The sequence below is a fragment of the Mustela nivalis genome (genome assembly GCF_964662115.1).
Source record: "Mustela nivalis genome assembly, chromosome: 13".
NCBI classification, from domain to species: Eukaryota; Metazoa; Chordata; class Mammalia; order Carnivora; family Mustelidae; genus Mustela; species Mustela nivalis.
In genome coordinates, this window is record NC_139032.1 from 83,580,368 (window position 1) to 83,604,042 (window position 23,675).

Sequence of the window (23,675 nt, forward strand, 5' to 3'; positions counted from 1 at the left end):
GCGAGTCCGTGCCTCCCTCCTCACACAGAAGCCTGTGGCTTTGGAAAGTACAACTAGGTCTTCGCGCTTTGTGACTAGTTTTTTTTAAACTCTTGTGCCTATGACCAACTGCAGGTTATACGTTTTATATCTATGTAATATATAATGTACCACATAATGTACCATTGAAAGCAAAGTTTCCAGAATCATACTCATATCATACACTCCGATATACTGCATTTCAAAATAAGAAGCTGATAGCAGCCCACCACATTCATCTCATTATCTACTCATGGTTCTCCAACTTTTGACAGTTATACAAACTCGAGAGGTAACTGCCCCGTTCAAAGTTACACTGCAAATTAGCCTGCGTCGGGTGTCTGGACTCCTCGATGCCAAACAAGTCAGACATTCCACATTGAAATCGCACATTTGAAAACCCCCAAACGACCAGAGGGTCAGCAGCTTCCATCCCCGCCAAACAATCCTCCCTCCGCGTGTGAACTTTTGACCACTTCGAGCAAGGCAGGGAAAAACCAAGACCAGGACTCAGAAGAAACTTACCAACCAGAAGAATAAGCATAGAAGCTACGACCCCAAGTCAGTCCTAAGTGTCTGAGGTATGTTCTGAAAGAAGCAAACCCTAACAGTTTAGCACGTATGTTGTCAACAATTCTGAAAAAGTGCCAGAAACCTTAAGCAAATAATGTTTATTTTTATATTGATGATACACTTAATATACACGTGGATTCAAGATACAAAATTCATTTACAAGAGTTCACACCTGATGAATGTAGTCACATTCCTAGAGAACATTTATCAATGCAAAAATGTTTTCAATACACGGACAACAAAAATCAAATGTTCTGTAATCTTGCTATTCAATAAACATCAAAACAACGTTTAACTTTCCATCCTCTACCATTTAAGTGCCCTTAAGGTGGCAGGCACCATAACACAAGAAAACATTGGAAAGAAGGGCCTACAGAATCCACCTGTGGAATCACAGTGTTTACTCTGAAATTCATTTAGTGAAGTAGTTAGTGAAAGGCTTGCTATCCTTTATGACAAATCACATATCATACAAGAGTCAAAAGTGATGAACTCAAGAAAATAAAACGTTTCAATAACTTCTGAGTTTCTAAAATCTATGAAGTATTAACTGTAACAGACAAAGCAGAAAAAGGCTGAAAAAAAACACAACAGGAAAACATCCTTAAGAGTATGTATGGCTTAAGCAATTCAGAAACACGAGTAAGACTTTCACAATACCACAAATGTTGAAGTCAAATGATATTGACAAAATAATTTTCCCCTTAGTTATTGGTAGTAAATAGCCCCTTTAAAATTTATTCTACTGATAACTAATGAATCCAAATGGTTTGCTGTCTCACAGAGCTGAGTTGACAGATTTTGATCTAAAATATTAACCCACAATACCCCAAATTTAGTACAAATGAGCAACAAGACAAAGTTTCAAGGATTACAGTGATTTGTGAATAGCTAGATAGGCAACCAAATAGCTTCATTATTTGCACACAGATTAGCAGCACTTGGATAAGAACTGTTACATGAAAATTATTGTGCTTCAATCTCTTGAGAGCTAATAAATATAACTCTATAATCCCTATAGTGTTACAATTCTATAACATTTCAGTTACAGACGAGCACAACTTTTAAAAAGTATTTCACACCACTACAAAATCAAGTAATTGTATTCTCCAAATGTAATTTCTGCTATGATTGAAACAAGTGCATTTATGTCTAATATCCATAATATAGACAATAGGTTCACCATTATTTTCAGGGAGAAAGATCAAACTTATTTTAAGTCCTATGTGATCAGCTTTAGTGATGATGTGAATAAAGAAAACGGATATTCAACCTTACAATGGAAATTCCCCAGAGAATATAATAATGTGGCCTGAAATGACAATAATCTTTAGAGCAAAGTAAGAAATGATTTATAACTGCTTCCTCTGATTCAAATTACTATTTGTACTGGTGCTACACAATGAAGATAACCTATTTGGATAATTTCCTTCACTTATAAGCTCTACTGTGAAAATGTTAGGACATTGTATCTGCCTTTCCTATTATCTAAGTTCTATCCACCTCAACTGGAAGAAGTCTCTAAAATGTAAGACTCAATTGATTGTTGAACAGCAAGGTTTATTAAAAACAAACAAATCATTGTAGAACTAGCCATATGGTCTATGTGGCAAAAGGAATGTATCCAGATAACTATAAAAAGTATGAACATGAAGTCCTAAAATATTTTACTGACCATTAAAAGTTATTTTTAATAAGATAGCCAAGAGCTAAAAAAAAAAAAAAAAAAAAAAAAAAACCAACAAAACAAAACCAAACCCCTCATTCTTCAGGAAATAATAAAAATTCTTATTATCCTCTAACATTCTAAGCAATTGTTTTCCTGCAGATTTTTAGTACATCACAACACACAATTTAGGAAAAAATCATAACATGCAAAGGAGGGAAGGAATAAAATTTTTTAAAATGCAGTGGTTATTTTTCTATAGTTTGTAAGTATTTACTTGGGATTATCATATATTATCATTTCACAATTTATAATGGTTTATCATACTGATTTGATGTTTTGAGAAAACTTAGGGGTCCAATTTTAATGTTCACAAATCCTAATTTTCATCACAGACAACTGGATATTCACAATAGCTTAAAAAGAGAAAATAATACTAGTGATAGAAAAATTTAAATACTGCTTACTGCAGACCTATTGGAAAGCTAGCTATAATTCCCTATCTCATTCTGAATATAATAGAATCACTCTATTAACTTTCATTCCGTAAGCCTATCATTAAGTGTAGAACTCTGAACCCTGAAATTACCAATGTCTTAATAAACAATACTACACCTAAAAAGATGATTGTCTTAGGATATAGACTGGAAATGTTCACCAAAATAGGAAAATATTCTTAATAATAGTATGTTTTATGACCAAATTCAGGCTTAAGTGAATCTGGACTGCAGAATTAACAAAAAGTACTTCTTACTATTAAAAAATTGAATCTAGGGGCGCCTGGGTGGCTCAGTGGGTTAAGCCTCTGCCTTTGGCTCTGGTCATGGTCTCAGGTCCTGGGATGGAGGCCTGCATCAGGCTCTCTGCCCGGGGAGAGCCTGCTTCCCCCCTCCCACCACACCTGCCTCTTTGCCTACTTGTGATCTCTGTCAAATAAATAAATAAAATCTTAAAAAAAAAAAAAAGCAAAAAACTGAATCTACTGTTCAAATGTTTTTAAAAAATCACACTGCTTAAAAAAAATCACACTGCTTAGAGTAGTTTGATAAGAAATAACGTTAAAGAAAACATGAAAGAAATTAACAAAAAATATTTTTTAAATTAAAAAATGGTGTTCCGTGATTAGTATTATACAGAAATGGAATTCTCAAAAGTTACACCAAACTAATAAGTGAAAAATACCAATTTTAGCTTAAGAAAACATTTCATATTTACAAACTTCCAAAGGAAATGTTTCTATGGCACCAACAAGTCAGTTACACTTAATTTAATACATTTATCTTTACCCAATTTAAGGGTATGTCCCCCTACATTAACCTGACACCCTTCCCTTCAATAGGTGATTGAGTCCATTCACACATCAATTATTTTTCCTTAAACACAAGGCATGCTTAATAAGTTTCTGTTCAAAAACTCAGTGAAGCTGGAACACAGTGTAATACCATGTTCTAAAATTTTAGTTTGAGGAAGATGAATTGCCTTATGTATTTATTTATTTATTTACTGTAAGGTAAAGGGGTCACAGTGTTCAAAATGACTGGGAGGTGCAGCACAAACAGAAATAAAGTACAGAATGGGGGAAAGGTTTGGTTTTCTAAGCAATTCTTACCTCATTTAACTGCAAAGTAATTGACTTTGCAACTGTTAGAAAGAGAAGTCATATTCACAATGTCAATCTCACTTCTTACTGCCGCTCCTTTCCTCCAACTAATGTCCATACTGAGCCTGAGTCAGTTCTATGAATTTTAAATAGCATAACATCTGCTGTGCTACTCTCCGATGGCAATGAATGATTTGGTTACTAAAACAACAGAATGTCAGATACTACGGACATTTTCACTGATTTTTCAGAAACAGTACATTACCAGATTTTCATATTTACTTACCAAAAAAGGCAATTACAACTTTTTAAAAAATTTAATACTGTAACTGAGAGGTGTTAATGAATAGCTGGCTTCTTATTAAAAATACAATGAAGAGGCAAATAAACATTTGTTGGGTGGTAAAACCGACTTCTGACTAATGTAATATTCTATCACACAGATGTAATCGTCTGAAAAATAATGGGGTAAACAGTTGTTTTGAAGTTATATTTTATCATGCAAAAATAACCTCTACTTAATTTTTTCGTGAATGTGTTCTAGCGTTTACTATACATCTCCTAACCTCGTCCGTGCAAATACACGTGCCAGGTGGAAACAGGAGTAACCAAACACTGAGACTCTGAGATATTCCGTGTACATACACTGGCACTGCATATAGTCACTGTCCTCTAAGAGAATATCCTCCCCCACCCATCATCCTTGGTAGAGGTTCGGAGGCCCAGACTTGATAGCACACCATGCACCTAATATTAAGAATTCTATTTCATGTGTGAATATATCATCAATTTGCAGAACACAAGTGGTCTCATAGAGACAAAGAAATGCAACTGGAGGCATTTTATTCACTAGAAGCATTTCCTCAGATGAACCTACTCCTCTTTGATATGCGACTCCAATAAGAAAAATCTGTAGTCTGAAACGCCAAGACAGGACTAAATTCATCACAGCGGCTGCAAATATACAGATTAATCATCTCCTGTTCCTTATTAAATCTGACCCCATCTAGGTACAGCTTTCCTCTGCTGATGCCCCTTTTCCTGCCTCACAGAGACAGCTATAAAACGAGACACATAGGTGAAAAACACTGTTCCAAAATTAAAACTTAGTATCAGGTATTGACATGGCAACTACCAACAGATTTCTCTACTTAATGGACATTTTCCTATCTGTTTTGAAATGTGATCAAAGTAACTTTTTCCCTTAGTTCTCAGTATAAATACTATTCAATACTACTACTCAACTAAGGGTCAAGAAAATAAAGGACTAACAGACCTTAAGAACCCGCTGGTGTCCCAGTCTCACACTAAGGGTTTTCAGGCTTATATCACTAATTTCTCGTCCATTTACATGGAAATTGGCAGATGATTTTAAAGCTAAGAATATCCTGCTTTCTGTTAATATTTTCACATCCTAATTCCAACTTCAAATTAGCCAATTTTTCCCAAACACAAGCCCCTCAGAATAGGGGCTCATGAATGAGACACAGCCACAAACTAATTACAGCTGCACGGCCAATGCCGCCATGATGTCCTCACAGAACTCAAATAAATTCAGCCCACAGTAGGTATGGGTATATAATATACACATACTGCATACCAATGTATTTACAAATATGTACATATATACAAAAGAAGTATACACAGAGATTGCATTTAGCATCACAAAAATATACACATGCGATCACAAATAAAATAAGATTTTCAAATAAATAAGGTCAACAAAAGAGCCCTCCGTGTAAATACCCTTTATACTCTCCAAACACACACAGGAACACATACATCTAAAATATCACCGGAAATTCATACCATTCATATTCATATCAAATCTCTTTACTCACTTAGGGTAGGGAGGTGGTTCTGAATCACTGGCAGTAGCCACGATTGCTGACCCTTGGCACCTTACTCTATTTCCACTCCAGAATATTCTCTATATATCAGGCTGATTACAAGACTTCATGTATAACTAAGTACAAGATCTTTCAACTGAGTCCAAACCCCTTTTAAGAGACAGAAAATTACGAAGTCACACAGGTTAGAGATTAAACTTGGGAGAAGAATGCTAAAGAAAGCACCACAAATTGACACATAAATCAGACTGGATGCTTTTCTGTTTTCCTCAATGGGATTCAGTACAACTGCCACCTAATCTATTTCAGCGAATTCTATTACAAGAAGAAATAAAGGGCAATAGCCACAAGTAAATAAAAAATAAACCCAGATCCTGTATCAGGAAAATTTCAGTCATGACTAGATTGCACTTTGCTTTTATAATTTCAAAACACTTCAACTTGGTAAAAATATAAAGGGTACAATAAATTCTCTGTGCTTTGAGGGGTTTTGAGAGCACCACTTCCTAGGAGGAAAACACACACACATATACAAAAAATATATCCTGGCTGGAATAAAGGTTAAAGTGTCTGACTCGGGGATTTCTTAAAATTAATAAATAAAAATTTGCTGGGCTGATGGATTTCCTGGTTTCAATATTTGATTACTTTAAAAATACCCTAACCTTTTGTGCCAAAATAGAAATTTCTAATTATTCCTTTCCTGTTCATTATAGAAAGCAACCTGAGCTACCAGAAAGACTGGGCTGAGGTTAGGAGATGTGAGTTTTAGTTCTAGCTCTGCTACTATAAATAAATGTACAGTGTTTTGGGGTCTGAGCTTTCTCTTCTGAGAAACAGGGAAAATAGCTGCTTTGCCAACTTCAGAAATACACAGGTGAACAAAGAGAAAATAATTCAATTGTGCTTAACACTGTTTTGTGTGTAAGGGACTTCTTGCAATCCTATACCTTGTTCTGTTTGCAGTGATTCTTAAGGGAGGCGAGAGACTGTATCAGAATCTCCAGGGGGAGGTTGTGCAATTTGAAAACAAAGAAGTGCTTTTCCCCATTGCTTTGCTTTGTTTTTAGTTCCAATGTTTAAATTTCTATGAATTCTAAAATTAAATAAATAAGGGGCTTAATATTTTTAGATATATAAAGAAGAGTGGTATGCATTGAAAAAAGAGATTCTTTGCTAATACCCATGAGTGATTGTCCTTTTACATGTCTTCGTTTTTGCTTAAAGTAATGTCTTAAAATGTAGAAGCTTGGTGATGGATACAGGATAGTTCACTAAATGCTACACATGCTTAAAATTTTCATAATAAAAAGTAAAAAAAAAAAAAAAGAAAGGAACATGAAGAATTTGCACAAATGTAGTCTTCTCAATAAGGCCTACCCTGATCACTCACTTACACACTGTTCTTCACCCCAAAACAATGAAAACCTTTCCCTTACCATGTTCTAAACTTTCTTCATACAACTTACAACTCTCTAACAAATTTTCTTATTATGCTTATGGCCTGACTCCTCCTACTAAAATATAAGCTTCGTGAAGACAAGGATTTTTACGTCCAATTCATTTGCTTTCTCAATGTCTGGAAACAAAATCTGGAGTATAGTTGTTCAGTGCACATTCTGAAGGCATGAATGAAACAATGGTTTAGAATTTTCTAGCCCAGTTTTCCTTTCTTAAAGATTCAAGATCGCTTTGGCTCACTTTAGATTTTTAACTACCAAAAAGAAATTACACTACTATCAGCTCAAGAACAATGTCATCATCTAAACCCTCCTTGTAATTTCTAAGACCCCTTGTTCTTGGACAAACATGTTTCTAACCACAAAAGCTCAAATTTCTTCACCCGATTAGCTTCTAAATAACTGAGACTCAGATATATTTGTGGACAAAAACAAATTAAATATGACTTAGAAAAGAAAACGCCCATGCTAAACTTAGGGGAACTGGTTTTCCAGGTGGCAGGGGGCGGGAAATCAAGATTGCAATTATAGAACCATACAACTGGACGGGACCTTGGGCTAATGCCTTCATTCTACAGATGAGAAAGAATATAATAAAACAGAAACATGAAGACACTTGCCAAAGGGCATAAAGCTAGTTACCAAGAAAGGCAGGATTACAACTCAGGTCTCCTAGTTCTCAGACCAGTGTTCTTTACACTAAATAGGTGAGAATAAAGCTCAGGAAGATAAATATTATTTTAAGCGTCAGGGGAGAGGAAAATACATGAGGTCAGGTACATTACTGGCAGAGAAATTCAAGGGGACTGAAATAAGAGGTCAACCTATTGCTGTAACCCAGGTGAACATGGTTATGAAAGGAAAGCCATTAAGTTTATAAAGATATCAAGAAAAAGAAAAGCAGTCTTTATCTGATTAAAAAAAAAAACCCATCAGGCAAAAAAAATCTCCCTCCAGGACAAGTCTTCTAAAGCTTTCTGAAATAATGGTTAAAAGAACAAACAAAAACAATGAAGAAAAGAATGAATGAAATGCCACGAAGTCCCCTAAATCCAAGAACAGTAATTTCAAGACTTCAGATGAAAAATTAGCAAACTGGAACAGGTATATGAATAACTTAGACCCAAATAATACCCTATGCCCGAAATGAAAACCAAAGTAAAAATGTTACAGTAAAACTTCCCTATGGACACAGGAAAGAGGCACCAAAAGCAATCACCTTATTTCCCCTGGGACCACCAGAGGTAGAATGTGAGCCTGTACAGAGTATTAGGTAGAAGGGCTTTCGGTTCATAGATTTCTGAACTTGAATGCCTTGGAGTCTAAAGAAGAGGGAAAAACCCAAAGCATCATAACAAATGCTTATGAAATTATGAAGCGGATGACAGAGAAGAAAAACACAAAAAACTTTGTATTATATACGGAGTCCTATTTAAAATAATAAAAAAAACTTGTGCATGAATATAAAATGTTAAATATAGAGTTAAAAAGATCTTATTTCCAAATTGTCAATGCAAAAGTTACTTCCATTTCAGGTTAAATAACAATTTAGTTACCCCTGACTAAAATTAATAACATCTCTGACTTTGACGTCTCATAAACGTGAACTAGGCAAAAAGATTACAATCTCTGTACTATATGCCACAGCCTTCAATCTGGATAGTCTTCAAACTTGATATCATGAATTAAGAGTTTAAATAGAATTCCTTGTGGAAACATTGTATTATGAAACCAACAATCTGATTTTTTGACCGAAATGCTTAAAAGTCTTTTTTTTTTTTCATTTCCAGCATTCAGATTATAAAGAAAGCAAAAGATGCCAGTGTATCTCATGATAACACAAGGCTCACACATTCCAAGTGATATTTATCATCTTAAGACTTCAATTAAAGATTTAACTTTCAAATGCAAATCAATCCTATACAGTTTCTGAAATTATGACAGTATTTAATGAGTTAAGTAATTTTTAAAAAATGTCTTGATTATGCTTCAAAGGATCACACATTTGTCTACCTACTATGTTGGAATGAAAAGAAATATTATGGAAAGCCTGTTCTTGATTTTTAATAGTCCATGCTGGCTAGTTTCATCTTTGTGAACAATGATAAATTTTCTAAATCCACACATTTTTTTTTTAAATCCACACATTTAAGGTCCAAGTATAAGGGCTGGATTTTCCTCATTATATAAAAATAAATGATTTACTCTTCTGAGGGTGAGAACAGTGACTATTTGTGTGTAGGGACAGATGTTGGAGGTAAGTAGCCATACCTCAAAACCAAAAAGTAAAAATTCCGAGATTAATTGAGTTTTTTAAAAGACTTGAAAGACTGTATTTTAAAACAGTTACCCTAAAAGTTTGAACAATTTTTTCAGTTTGTTTTTAAAATGGTGGCCTTAAATTAAAAAATTAAAACTAAGTAACACCACTATGTGTCTTGGTCATCACATTAGAAAACTGCACCATGTAAAATCTGTGGCAAATGAAAAATTGTTTCAACAAGAGGATTTTGTTTTAATAGTCATCTATGGTACTCTCAAGGAACACGTTTCGAACATCCAGAATGGATGCTAATTCCAGAATGTGCTTCTGGAGATGAGGGTTCTCCACTGTTTCATCCCTTGGCAGTTGTGGATATGATTCTGGATAGTTTCGTGTTTCCTGGTAGGCAAAGGAGAGAAAAGTCAACTTTTATAGTTTAATGAAAGAAATTATATACAACATTAATAATATTACTGTTAACATTAACAATAGTAGGAATAACTTAATATGTATTTCTCTGCATATTAGTATGACTCTTAATAGCAGTATACTTGTTGAACATAGGAAATTACTGACATTTAACTACTTTGACCTTAAAAAATTACAGTTTCACATGGTTCAACCTAATATATTCACTCAGTGAGTCATTTTACAAGTATTTATTGGGTCTTACCATTTTTGAGTACTCCGCTATACTGTAGAAATCATATAATTCTAACTTCTTAGGGGAAAGTCCTAGCATATGTGGAAATTCAACAAGTATTTGTTAAATGAATGAATAAATATATGTTGCAGCAGAAATTAAAATAGAGGGAAGACGGGGGTGCCTGTGTGGCTCAGCTGGTTGAGCAACTGCCTTCAGCTCAGGTCATGATCCTGGAGGCCCAGGACTGAGTCCCAAGTCAGGTTCCCTGTTCAGCAGGGAGTCTGCTTCTCCCTCTGACCCTCCCCCACTCAAGCTCTCACTCTCTCTCTCTCTCAAATAAATAAAATCTTTAAAAAAATCTTATTAAAAAAAATGAGAAGAAAGACATGATAAGCACTGAAAAAGTCAAATTAATGAGCCTTGGCTGGGGTGCCTGGTTGGCTCAGTCAGTTAAGCATCCACCTTTGGCTCAGGTCATGATTTCCAGGTCCTGGGATTGAGTCCTCTTCGGGATCCCTGCTCAGTGGGGAGTCTGCTTCTCCATCCCTCTTGCTTTCTCTCTCTCTCCTCTACCCCTCTCCACTGCTCATCCTCTCTCTCTCTCTAATAAACAAAATATTTTTAAAAATTAATGAGCCCTGGCAATTAATTATAGGATGAGAGGTTTCAAAGATGACTGTAAGATTTTAGGAACAAATGATGTAAGAAAAGGTCTGGGAGCCATTTGAGAGAAAAAGACAAGTAAAAGAAGAAAATATTTGGAGAGAGTATAAAGCTTTAGGTTTTAGGTATATTTTATCTGAAGTAATACTGTAATAAAAACAGAACTGCCCCCTCAAAAGGAATTTAAGAATTCAGGTCTATCTCAGAAGAAAGGTCTAGGCAGTATATGTAAAGGTGGATATAATATCCATGCAGAGAAATATTAAAGTTGAGAAAATGGCTAAGATTTCTAATAATATTAGAAGAATGAAAAAAGAGTCCCTAAGAAGAAGAAGAAATAATATCAGAAAGGGGGGGGAACCCCAAACAAACCCAAACCCAGAAGAGGAATAGTAAAGGAAAAAGGAAAAAAAAAAACTTTAATTACACAGAAGCAGAAGAGACCATTTCAAAGATCAGGTATTCTGACTTGGAAATTCTTCTTTATTTGATAATTTTTTAAAAAAGATTTTATTTTATTTATTTAACAGACAGAGACAGAGAAAGCACAAGTAGACAAAGTGGCAGGCAGAGGGAGAGGTAGAAGAAGACTCCCCGCTGAGCAGGGAGCCCCAGGTGGAACTCGATCCCAGGACCCTGGGATCATGACCTGAGCAGAAGACAGCCACTTAACCGACTGAGCCACCCAGGCGCCCCCTTTTTTTTCTTTAAGATTTTATTTATTTGAGAGGGAGAGAAAGCATGAGCAGGGGGAGGGGAAGAGGGAGAGAGAGAGAGAGAGAGAAGCAGACTTCCTGTTGAGCAGGGAATCTGATGCGGGGCTCAATTCCAGGATCCCAGGATCATGACCTGAGCCAAAGGCAGCCGCTTAACTGACTGAGCCACCCAGGTGCCCCTTGGTAATTTCAATAGACTAAATTTTGCCACTCATTTAAAATTTCACTGATAAATAAGTTAATACTTTCCTATGCATCTCACATGACAGTTCATATATTCAAATATCACTTCTACTTTTTTTCAGCCTGTAGGCATTATTCATTAAAATTATAAAGACCAAATTCTTGTTTTAACGCACTAAATACTATGAGGAGAGACAAAAAAAAACTGTTCAACACCCCTAACAAAAGAAAAAATCCAAAAAACAAGAGCTACTGGGGGACAACTGTAAGGTGAACAATTCTCTCTGCTCACACAGGGGTGAGAGAGTTTGAGTTTTGACCAAACAATTCCTAGAGGGGAGAATATTCACCTCTTAAAAAGGGGACATATGAAAGAGACCCCAGAAACATTATGCCTCTTAGTGTTTGGCCAAAATATACTTACATCTGTATGCTACCACTACTCTAAATCTACCTCTAAAAAGCTTAAAAACAAGCTATAAGAAGGTCAAAGGAATTTGCAAATTGATTTAACCCCTGCTACAATAAAGTCCAATACTCTTTAAAGAAAGACAACAAAGTACAGAATTCAACATCATAAAATTCACAATGTATATACCCTAAGAGAAAATTACTACATATATAAAAAATTAGGAATATTAGAACCCAAACCAGTAGGAAAAGTCATAAACACAAACTTATAAATGATAGAGAATACAGCATTGGCAACAAAGACTTTAGCTGTTACACATACATTCAAAAGCACAAAGGAAAACATAATTAGGAGGGAAATGAAAAATATTAAAAGAACCAAACAGATCTTCTAGAGATGAGAAAAATGTAATTCCTGAAATGAAAAACTACCTGGATAGGATTGACAGCATATTAGACACTAAGGAAGAAAACATCAGTGAACTTGAAGACACAGCAACGGAAACTGAAATGGAAAGAAAGAAAAAGAATTTTTTGGAAAAATGAAGAGCACATGAAGTGATGTACAAGTTAATAACAGGTTGTGTAATATATACGTAACTATGTCCAAGAGAAAACTGAGGAAGGAAGAAAAATATCTGAACAAAAATGACCAAAAGTATTACAAAATATTCCAAAAACATTCCACAGATCCAAGATGATCAATGAACTCTAATTAAAAGAAAGAAAGAAAGAAAGAAAGAAAGAAAGAAAGAAAGAAAGAACACCCTATCAAGGTACATCATAATCAAATTATAGGAACTAATAAGAAGAGAAAATCTTAAAAATATCCAGAGAAAAATGAAGACACATTACACATCACAATAATTGATAGAACAAGTATTCAGAAAATCAGTAAACATAGAAAAACCATGATGAACAACACTATAATTCAAGGTGATCTAACAGACATTTATAAAACTCTTCATCTGATGGTATAACATTAGTAGCATGTATGTTTATTCCAAGTGTCTGTGTAACATTTACCAGGATAGATGACATCTGAACAATAAAACAAATCTGAATAACTTAAAAGGACTTAAGTCATACAAGGTATATTATCTGCCACAAAGGAATTAACTTAGAAGTCAATAAGATAAAGATAACTCAAATATTTATTTTTTATTTATTATTTTAAAAAGTATTTATTATTTGAGAGAGATAGAGAGGAGGGGGAAGGGCAGATGGAGAGGGAGAAGAGACTCTAAAGCAGATTCCGCCGTAAGCATGAAGCCCAGTGGGGGGCTTGATCTCACAACCCTAAGATTATGACATAAGCCAAAATCAAGAGTCAGATACTCAACAGACTGAGCCCTCCCAGGTGCCCCAATATTCAAATATTTAGCTACAAAACAACATATTCTTAAATAACTTACGGTTCAAAAAAAAATTAGAGTGAAATAAAGACTGTTTCAGAGAAATAAATAATGAAAGAATTACCATCAGATTTGCACCATAAGAAATGGTAACAGAAATTTTATAGTAAGAAAAATGATAGCAGATGGAAAATTAAATATAGGAAGAAATAAAGAGTGCCAAAAATGGTAATTATATTTGATTTTCTCTCATTTAGCATTTTAAAAAAAGATTTTAGTTATTTATTTGAGATAGGGAGAGAGAGAGCACAAGTCGGGGGAGGGACAGAGGGAGAGGGAGAAGCAGGCACCCCGATGAGCAGGGAGCCAAATAGGGGGGAAGGGGGGCTGGGACCTCGATCCCAGGACCCTGAGATCATGACCTGAGCTGAAGGCAGACACTTAACCAACTGAACCACCCAGGTGCCCCATCACTTTAAAAGTTTTTAAAAAGATAATTGTTTAGGGTGCCTGGGTGGCTCAGTGGGTTAAGCCGCTGCCTTTGGCTCAGGTCATGATCTCAGGGTCCTGGGATCGAGTCCTGCATCAGGCTCTCTGCTCAGCGGGGAGCCTGCTTCCTCCTCTCTCTCTCTCTGCCTGTCTCTGCCTACTTGTGATCTCTCTCTGTCAAATAAATAAAATCATTAAAAAAAAAAAAAGATCATTGTTTAATTCTATGCTAACTACAAAGTATCATTTAGTATATATGGATTCATAAAAGTCAAATGCACAGAGTTGGGAGGGAGAATGTGGAAGTATACTGTTAGAAGACAATTATATCAAATTTGAAGTTGTATTAAAAAGTAAAACAACAGAGGTAAATCAGTAGTGTTGTTAAAATTTTAAACAAAACCTCAATTAATTCAAATGAAGATGAAAGCAACAGAGAAAGAAAAATGGTACAAACCACAGCCAGGACAAAAAGATAATAATAGTATATTTAAGTCAAACAATGTTAAAAATTACATTTAATATAAACATTAATTCAAAACTAAAAATATCAAATGAAAGTAGACTGGCAAACTAAATAGAAGAAAAAAGCAGGACCTAACTAATGCTATTAAAAAGAAATTCACTTTAGGGGCGCCTGGGTGGCTCAGTGGGTTAAGCAACTGCCTTGGGCTCAGGTCATGATCCCAGGATCCTGGGGTTGAGCTCTCTGCTCAGTGGGGAGTCTGCTTCTCCCTCTGCCTCTTTGCGTCTTACCCACCCCAACCCCCAACCCCCTGGCTTGTGTTCTCTTTCTTGCTCACTCTCTTAAATAAATATATAAAATCTTAAAAAAAAGAAAAGAAATCTACTTTAAGTGTAAGGAGAGTGTAAGGAGAGCCATAGGTTAAAAGTGGAAGGATGAAAACAGATTTGCCATGCAAACACAAACCAGAAGAAAACAGTTATGGTTATATTAACATCAATCAAATAGATTGCAGATCAAGGAATATTGCCATGCATAATAGACATTTCATAAATGAATGGGTAATTTCAACAAGATATAACAACCCTAAGTATGTGTGAACTCAATAACATATATACATAATTCTCCACAGATTGGTTACATAGATTAAATGCAATCCCAATCAAAATGCGAAGCTGCTGCTAAATTTTACACAGAAAGGACCTAGAATAACTAAAACACTTAAATTTTAGGGGGACTCACACTTCAGGATATTAAGACTTACTATAAAACTGGAATAATTAAGTTTTTAAAAACCTGGAATAATCAAGGCAGTATAGTGTATTGTAGAAAAATGCCACTGATCAATGGAACAGAATTTAGAGTCTAGAAATATCTCTATACATACATGGTTGTCAGATTTTCAAAATTGTTACAAAAATAATTCAATGAGAAAAGGATAACCATTTCAATGATACATTTCTTGGATAAAACACAAACCACAAAACAAAAAAATTGGTTAGTTGGAACTTCATCCAAAATTTAAAAGCCATTGTTAAGAAAAGTCACTGTTAAAGAAAAAAGCCACAGAATGCAAAAAAAATATAGCTGAGAAGCACATGAAAAGATGTCTAACATCACATCATTCAGTGAAATGCAAATTGAAACTACAATGAGATACCACTTTATAAATTCACAAAGATGGGGGCACCTGGTAGCTCAGCCAGTTGGGCATCTGCCTTTGGCTTGGGTTGTGATCCCAGGGTCCTGGGATTGAGTTCCATGTGGGGTTCCCTGCTCAGCAAGGACTCTGGTTCTCCCTCTGCCCCTCTCCCTGCTCATGCTCATTCTCCCTCTTAAATAAATAAATGAAATCTTAAAAAAAATATTCACGAAGATGGTTGAAATTTAAAAGACTGACAACACCAAATGTTGGCAAGGATACAGAGAAACTTTGATACACTGTTGCTGGAAACATAAAATGGTACAACAAATACTCTGAGAAAAGTCTGGCAATTTTTCCCTTTTTTTTTTTTTTAATTTATTTATTTGATAGAGATCAAAAGTAGGCAGAGAGGCAGGCAGAGAGAGGGGGAAGCAGGCTTCCCAAAGAGCAGAGAGCCCAATGTGGGGCTCAATCCCAGGACACTGGGATCATGACCTGAGCTGAAGGCAGAAGCTTTAACCCACTGAGCCACCCAGGTGCCCCACTCTGGCAGTTTCTAATAAAACTAAACACATACCTACTCTATGACCAAGAAAAACATATGTCTGAGCAGACTTGTACAAGAATGTTCATAGCCACTTTATTTATAGCAGTCAAAAATTTAAAACTGCCCAGGTGTTCATCAAAAGGAGAAGACCTAAATAAACTGTGATATATTCAGTCAATGGACTACTACTTACTATTACTCAGTAATAATGAGGAATGAGCTACTTCTATAGGAAACATGGATGAATCTCAGAACAACATAGTCAAAGAAGCTTTACACAAAGGAGTGCATACTGTATAATTCAAGTTCATGAATAGGTAAAACTAAGCTATAGTGAAAATAATAAAAATAGCATTACCTCTGGGGTAATGGGTACTGGACTGACTGGAAAAGAGTGTAGAGAATTTTTTGGAATGATGCTATGTTGTATAACCTGATTGGTTTGAGTTACACAGGTGTATGTATTTATCAAAACTCACCTAATGGCACATGTTAGTTTTATGCAATTCACCATAAATGAACCTACATTTAAAAAAGTGTGTTGTGTGTGTGTAGTTATTTTTATGTACGATGAAGCGTTGAGGGGTAAAAATCTATTGATATCTACCATTTATTTCAAAATGCATCACAAAATGAAATAAACTGTCGAATGGAAAGAGGAATGGGTAAATGGACAAACATACCAAAGCAAATATATCAAAATATTAGCTGCAGAATCTAGCTAGCATATATATGGATATCCACTGTACAATTCTTTCATATTTAAAGTTACCATAATAAAATGGAAAAAAGTCATATTTTTAAACTAAAAGTTGCAAGAGACTTAAAAATATTCAGGCATGTGGGTGCATGGGTGGCTCAGTTGGTTAAGCATTCAATTCTTGGTTTCCGCTCAGGTCATGATCTCAGGGCCGTGAGACCGAGCCCTGTATCAGGCTCCACATTCAATGCAGAGTCTCCTGGAGATTCTCTCTCCTTCCATTTCCCTCTCCTCCTCTCCCCATTCACACACACTCCCTCTCTCAAATAAATAAATGAAATCGTTAAAAAATGCTCCGGTAAGTGAATTTACGAATAGGTGCAGAGCTAGCTTATTCTATAGGTAGAAGAGGTTAAAAAAATAAAATAAAATAAAATAAAATAAAACAAAAAGTGCTCAGGCATATTTGAAAAAGAACCAAATTTTACTTATAGAAATGAAAAATGTATGGCTAAAACTTCAACAACAGTGGTGTGTAGTTATGTGAATTCACAGAAAAAAAAAATCACTTAAAAGCAAAATGGACAAAAGATTTGAACATACTCTTCACAAAGAGGAACACAGAATAAGACATGAAAAATTGCTCAACCTAAAAGCAACCTCAGAAATAAAAATTAAAACCACAATGAACTACTATTTTATACCCATTAGACTCACGTGATATAAAGTAAGACTGCAACAAGTGCTGGTGAGATTAGAGCAAAAGTAACTCTTATATGCTGCTAGTGAGTGTGAACTGATACAAGTACTGTGCAAAACATCTGGCATTACTAGTTAAAGATGCTTATATAATCTGACTTCGCATTCCACTACAGAAAATCTTATAAATGTATACCAGGTAACTGATAGGAGATTTCACAGTGGCATTGTTTGTAATAATAAAATAATGGGAACAACAGAAATGTCCATTATCAGTAGAATGGAAAAGAAATTTTTGATATACAGTCAAACAATGGAATCCTAGAGCACAGTGAAAATAAATGGGTGAAAGCTACAGTTGTCATTACCTTGGCTCAATCTCAGGAATATAATAGTAGGTAAAAATAAGCAAGCTGTAGAAGAACAGATGTAATATGGATCCATCAACATGTTGTATAGGAATAGAAATACATGTAACAAAACTATAAAGAAAAACAAGTGATAATTATAAAATTCAGGATTTTAATTTCATTTGAAAGAGAGAGAAGATCCAGGAGAGGCCTAAAAGGTAATGAAAATATTCTCCTTCTTCTTCTTTTTTTTTTTTTTAAGATTTTATTTATTTATTTGACAGAGAGAGACATAGTGAGAGAGGGAACAGAAGCAGGGGGAGTCAGAGAGGGAGAAGCAGTCTCTCCGCAGAGCAGGGAGCCCCACGCAGGATTCAATCCCAGAACCCTAGGAACATGACCTGAGCTGAAGGCAGATGCTGAATGAATGAGCCACTCAAGTGCCCCGAAAATATTCTACTTAAACTGGTATTCAGATGTGCCTTATGTGGGTTATCTTTATATGTTACATAATAATTTGTAAATATTATTTTGGATCTATTCAAATTTTATTTAATATAGTGTATTTTATAAAATATAATAATACATGATTCCTAAAATACATAAAACTATAAAACTGGTCCTTAATAATATTCTTTGCCTACCCGAAAAATCTTGTGCATCCTCATGGTGGCTGAACAAAAGATAAATCTTGTGAGAAGCAAGCGAAGAAACTCATCTCCAAAAAACTGGAGAAATGCTTGATCTGCAAAGAGGAGAAAGAGGATAGTAAAAAGATGCTTAAAAGAAAAACTGAGAAAGTTTGGGAAAACCTTCTCGACTTTCCTGCTTTCAACAAATACCTTTAAAAATTCAAACAATTTCAACAATATAAAACCATTATAGTATGTTAAGTGTGCAGTTATATTAGTAGGGTACCTATTGAACGTGAATGGGTCAGTAGCTGGGCAATATCACGGTTGATTTTTCGAAGATATTCTTGACACTTTTCCCATAGGCCTCTGCGCATGCTTGACAATCCAGAGACAAATAGGAAGGCCATTAGAGGATTGTTCAAAAAGAGAGTGAAGAGGCTACCTCGTTGAGATTGATCTGTAATAACAAACATGTTATATATATATAGACAACAGTTTTGCAAAAAGAAATGCACTTGAGGAATATTTCAATATGATGATAATATACAAAATTAAAGCTGTATCATTAAATCATAATTCAATACAGTAGATTCTGCCTGCAATTACAAAAACATCCCAGGTATGCTGCTTTCTGCTGAACAAACTCAAGACAGAGCCTCGTAAACTTAAGGGAAATGAAAAAGGAACATACTCCTTTGCCTTTTTCACTCCAACTAACAAATTTTACCCAGATATGACAAATACCTGGGCAGCTCACGACAGAATTCTCAGATGAGTATTAGAATTGGCAATCTTTTTCATTCCCTTTTGTTCATTGCTCTTTCTTTGCTTATCCCTTAAACATTAGTTTTTCTTTCTTTGACCCTATATATTGCTGATCTCACCTACTCCTATAATTTCAGGTATCACTTATATGCCTACTGACTCCCAGTTCTCTTATCCACGACCTAGACTGAGCTCGTTAGGCCTAGAACAGCATTGCCCTACAAGAGCTACTAGACACTTAAAATATGAGTGGTCCACTGTGACCAGGTACACTGTGAAATGTAAAATGTAAACTATGTGTAGGACTTCAAAGCCTCACTACAAAAAGGCAAATTAACATTAATTTCACCTGTTAAACTGTTTTCAATGTGGCTACTTGAAAATTTAAAATTACATGTGACTTACATCATCTTCTATTGAACAGAGTTGCTCTAGACTATAATATTCAACCTAAGTTTCAAGGGTAACCTCAAACCCAAGATATCAGAAATGGAAAGGAAATTCTTCCCCCTTGTGTTCTCTACAAATCTGCTTCTTACCCAGTACCACCATTTTCATCAGTAACTTAGCCAGAAACCCCAGAAGTTCACCTCTGCTTCCTTCTTCTCCCTTATTCTCTCAGATCCAACCCATCACCAAATCCTGCTGGCTCTCTGGGCTCGTATCTTTCAGAGCCACCACTATCTCCCTGTTTCCATCAGTGTTCCTCTACAATCCATTCTCCACAGGGTGAATGAACGCTCTTCCATGCTACTCTTCTGTTCACAATCTTTTGATGGCACCCCACTGTCTTCCAGTTAAAGCTCTTCTCAAATCCTGAAAGGTTTTCATGATTCAGTCACACAGTCCCACACCCTATCCTTCCACTAGCAGGTTGTACTTTAATTTCTCTAAGTGTTCCATAAACTGAGGCATCTGGCTGGCTCAGTGGGTAGAGCACATGACTCTTGATCTTGGGGTTGTGAGTTTGAGCCCCACGTTGGGCATAAAGATTACTTAAGGGGCGCCTGGGTGGTTCAGTGGGTTAAAGCCTCTGACTTCGGCTTAGGTCATGATCCCAGGGTCCTGGGATCGAGCCCCACATCGGGCTCTCTGCTCATCAGGGAGCCTGCTTCCACCTCTCTCTCTGTGTGCCTCTCTGCCTACTTGTGATCTCTCTGTCAAATACATAAATAAATAAAATCTTAAAAAAAAAAAAAAGATTACTTAAAAATAAAATCTTAAAAAAAAATGTTCCAGGGGCGCCTGGGTGGATCAGTGAATTAAAGCCTCTGCCTTCGGCTCGGGTCATGATCCTGGGGTCCTGGGATCAAGACCCGCATCAGGATCTCTGCTCAGTGGGGAACCTGCTTCCCCCTCTCTTTCTGCCTGCCTCTCTGCCTACTTGTGATCTCTGTCTGTGAAATAAATAAATAAAATCTTAAAAAAAAAAATGTTCCATAAACTTTCTCGTCACAGAGCTCTTATGTCTGGGCTCGAATGCTATTGTTCTACGAGAACAGTCTTGTTAACCATGTCCCAGCGCCATATGATTCTATATAACCTTCAACTCCACTTTGACTGAGAGAACTGGAGACTTTGGATACCAGAAGTGCAAGAACCTAATTAGACATCCCAAATACTTAGTTATCTTCTAGCTTTGTACCCACACGGGTCATATTTAAGGGATTAGAGGTCTAAGCTTTCTCGCATAAAGATATGATACTTGACTAAAAAAATGTTAAGGACGTATACTACAACTAAGTGTGATAACAAGCATTAATAACAATGACCATTAAAAAATGATAGTTGGGGCGCCTGGGTGGCTCAGTCATTAAGCATCTGCCTTCAGCTCAGGTCGTGATCCCAGGGTCCTGAGATCGAGCCCCGCATCTGGCTCCCCACTCGCTGGGAAGCCTGTTTCTCCCTCTCCTACTACCCCTGCTTGTGTTCCCTCTCTCACTGTCTCTCTGTCAAATAAATGAATAAAATCTTTTGAAAAAATGATAGCACATATTGAATACTTACTGTATACCCAAAATTATTTAACAAAGAGAACTATTATTATCTCCATTTGATAGGAAACTGAGGCACAGAAACTAAGGCACAGAATGGCTACGTAACTTCCCAAGGTCACATAGCTAGTCGGTGGTAGTCGAAATTCAAATTCCATCAGCTTGCCTCCAGAGTCTCTGTTTTTACCCTCTACACAATAAAGCCTTTTGGAACAAATAATCTTGGTATTAACCCATTAGATCATGCCATTTTAAATGAAGCTGCATCTTGACAGGACACAGTGACAGCAAAAAGCACTCTTTAAGTAATTGGAAGGGGTTACACTTCTTCAGAAATGACAGGAAACAGGTTAACAAAGTCCTCAAAGCAGGAGAATTTTACCGTTGTTTGAAGGTAAGTTCTATCCCTTAGTAATTTGACTTTTGGATACAAGAACTTAATATTTCTACGTGTTTTTCCCTGTTAAATAGCAAAACTTACCTTAAAACAACGGTGAAAAGTCTCCAGCTTCTCTCAGGCTTTCAAATGCTGACCATCACTTCCTGTGTCAAACTATGTCAGCAGACAGGACTTCTGGCTGGGAAGTAGCAGTAAAATGCCATCTCCCAGAGAGACATCAGCACTATTCACGGTCAGGGAGATAGTGAAACAGTGACAAGTACTGCTAAAACACGGTTAAGGTTTGTTTAGTTTCTACCTAGCGTAAAGACTGGGAGTTCGAACTAGATTTTACATGTTGGCTTATCAAGGACAAATTATTAAAGACAGTCTTTCTCATTTCTCAGCCATAACACAGACACAGTGTCTCCCTAGCACACTGAAAAGAGGGTCTTTTACTTTAAAAATACAACAAGGTAAAAATGTGAATAAAAGAAACCCTTTAAGTTGTGCCAGTAAGGTTATCCTAACTCTTAGGCATAGGCTGAGAAGTTTTCTAGACCGGAAATCACATGGTCTTAAAAGATGCCTAGAATATGTAGCCAGAGATATAGGAAATCCTGCTGCTATGAAGGGCGACACACACATCAAAACCAAAACTAAAACCAAACCAAACAAAAAAACACCTGCAAAACAAATCTAAAAATTCACAGATCATGAGGCCCCTAGCAGTAAGGGAGCAAAAAGCACCTTTTCTTAGGGACGATTTACCATTTCTTTTAGCCTTATCTCAAGACCTAATAGCACATTAAAGAAGTCTAGCTGTTGGCAAGACTTCTGGGTTTATTTCAGATCGACACCTGCCACATTAAACACTATAAAACCACATGTGATCATTACAGGTGGGGAGGCAAAGACCCGTATTATTCAAAATGTAGACTGTGTTTATTTGCAACCTATGGATATAACAGGTAATGACAACATACCTTGTAAAGCTTTTGGATATGCTGTAGGAGAAAGCAAGCAGACTAGTGGCTGTCCAAATAAGTTTGTGAAATTCTGTAACATATAAGAATTTAAAACTTTCATTAAAAATTTGACTAAAGATAGTTACTCAAGTAATTTTCCAAAGCATGTCATTAGTGTATATAGGGCCCTTTTACTGAGCAGATGCAGAAACATCAGTGACAGCAGAACAGACTGCCATCCATGTATAACTACCATGTGTAATGAGCTTTCTTAAAATAGTGAAGTTTACGAAAAATAAACTATTGACTTCTAAAATAAAGGCATGTAAATAGTTGTAGTGTTATAGGGAGAGGTCATCTGGCTGTCTGTCAAGCGACCACTCCAAAGGGCGATATACACCAATATTTACAAGGGTGGATTTTCCAAGCTCTAGAATCTGGCTCTCAGCCTCAAAGGCTCTAGAACCTGACTTACTGGGGAGCAGAGAAGACTGCAATCATTCTCATTGTGAACCAAATTAACTACTCAAACAGAATGACGTATAAAACTAGAATGTCAATAGGTTAATGTACAGTGAGGATTAAAGCTGATAAAACACTAGAGCACTGTTTGACTAAGGATATCCATTCTCTAAAGGATGGAAAGACACAATATGCTCTTAGAGAGAAACCCATTCTAAAGATACTATTACACTAATTTATTGGAATTTGAACCAACCTCAATAAAAATGGCCACAGCTATTTTTTCCTGCAACTAAAAAAAATAATTCTAAAGTTCATATGGGAAAAGTAGATTAGCCAGGAAAGCTCTGAAAAAGAGAACAAAGAGAGGGAACTAGACTCGTGAGATACTGAAACATACTTTAAAGCCTCAGTAACTAAAAATACGTGGCACTGGCATTAAGAGTAGGCAGAAGACTGATGGAAGAGAACAAAGAATCCAAAATTAGACCCCAAAACAGATAAGACTTCAGTATATATGATAAAGATGATAGGTCAAATTAGGACATAAAAAAATTTGGCTTAGTCGCAAGAGCATGGCATACGTGCAACTCTTGATCTCAGAGTCATGGGTTCGAGTCACATGTTGGGTGTAGAGATTACATAAAATAAATGAACAAAATAAAATTCTGAA

The 23,675-nt window shown here is 35.9% G+C and overlaps 1 protein-coding gene across 9 annotated transcripts in view; it reads right to left on the reverse strand.

Annotated features, from left to right (window-relative positions):
* Nucleotides 1–674: 674 nt before the first annotated feature.
* SCAI (suppressor of cancer cell invasion) overlaps nucleotides 675–23,675 on the reverse strand; it is a 143,147-nt gene continuing 120,146 nt past the window's right edge. For 7 of the 9 annotated variants that reach the window (XM_082695536.1, XM_082695540.1, XM_082695542.1 and 4 more), the window contains 4 exons: nucleotides 22,559–22,631; nucleotides 18,718–18,891; nucleotides 18,444–18,544; nucleotides 675–9,829 (listed from right to left, as the gene is read on the reverse strand). In XM_082695536.1, the coding sequence (XP_082551662.1) occupies nucleotides 9,683–9,829; nucleotides 18,444–18,544; nucleotides 18,718–18,891; nucleotides 22,559–22,631 (495 nt within the window). In that variant the 3' untranslated portion in view covers nucleotides 675–9,682. Of the gene's footprint in view, nucleotides 9,830–18,443; nucleotides 18,545–18,717; nucleotides 18,892–21,674; nucleotides 21,817–22,558; nucleotides 22,632–23,675 lie in introns of all 9 variants that reach the window. The other 2 variants (XR_014301975.1, XR_014301976.1) reach the window with 2 other exon arrangements.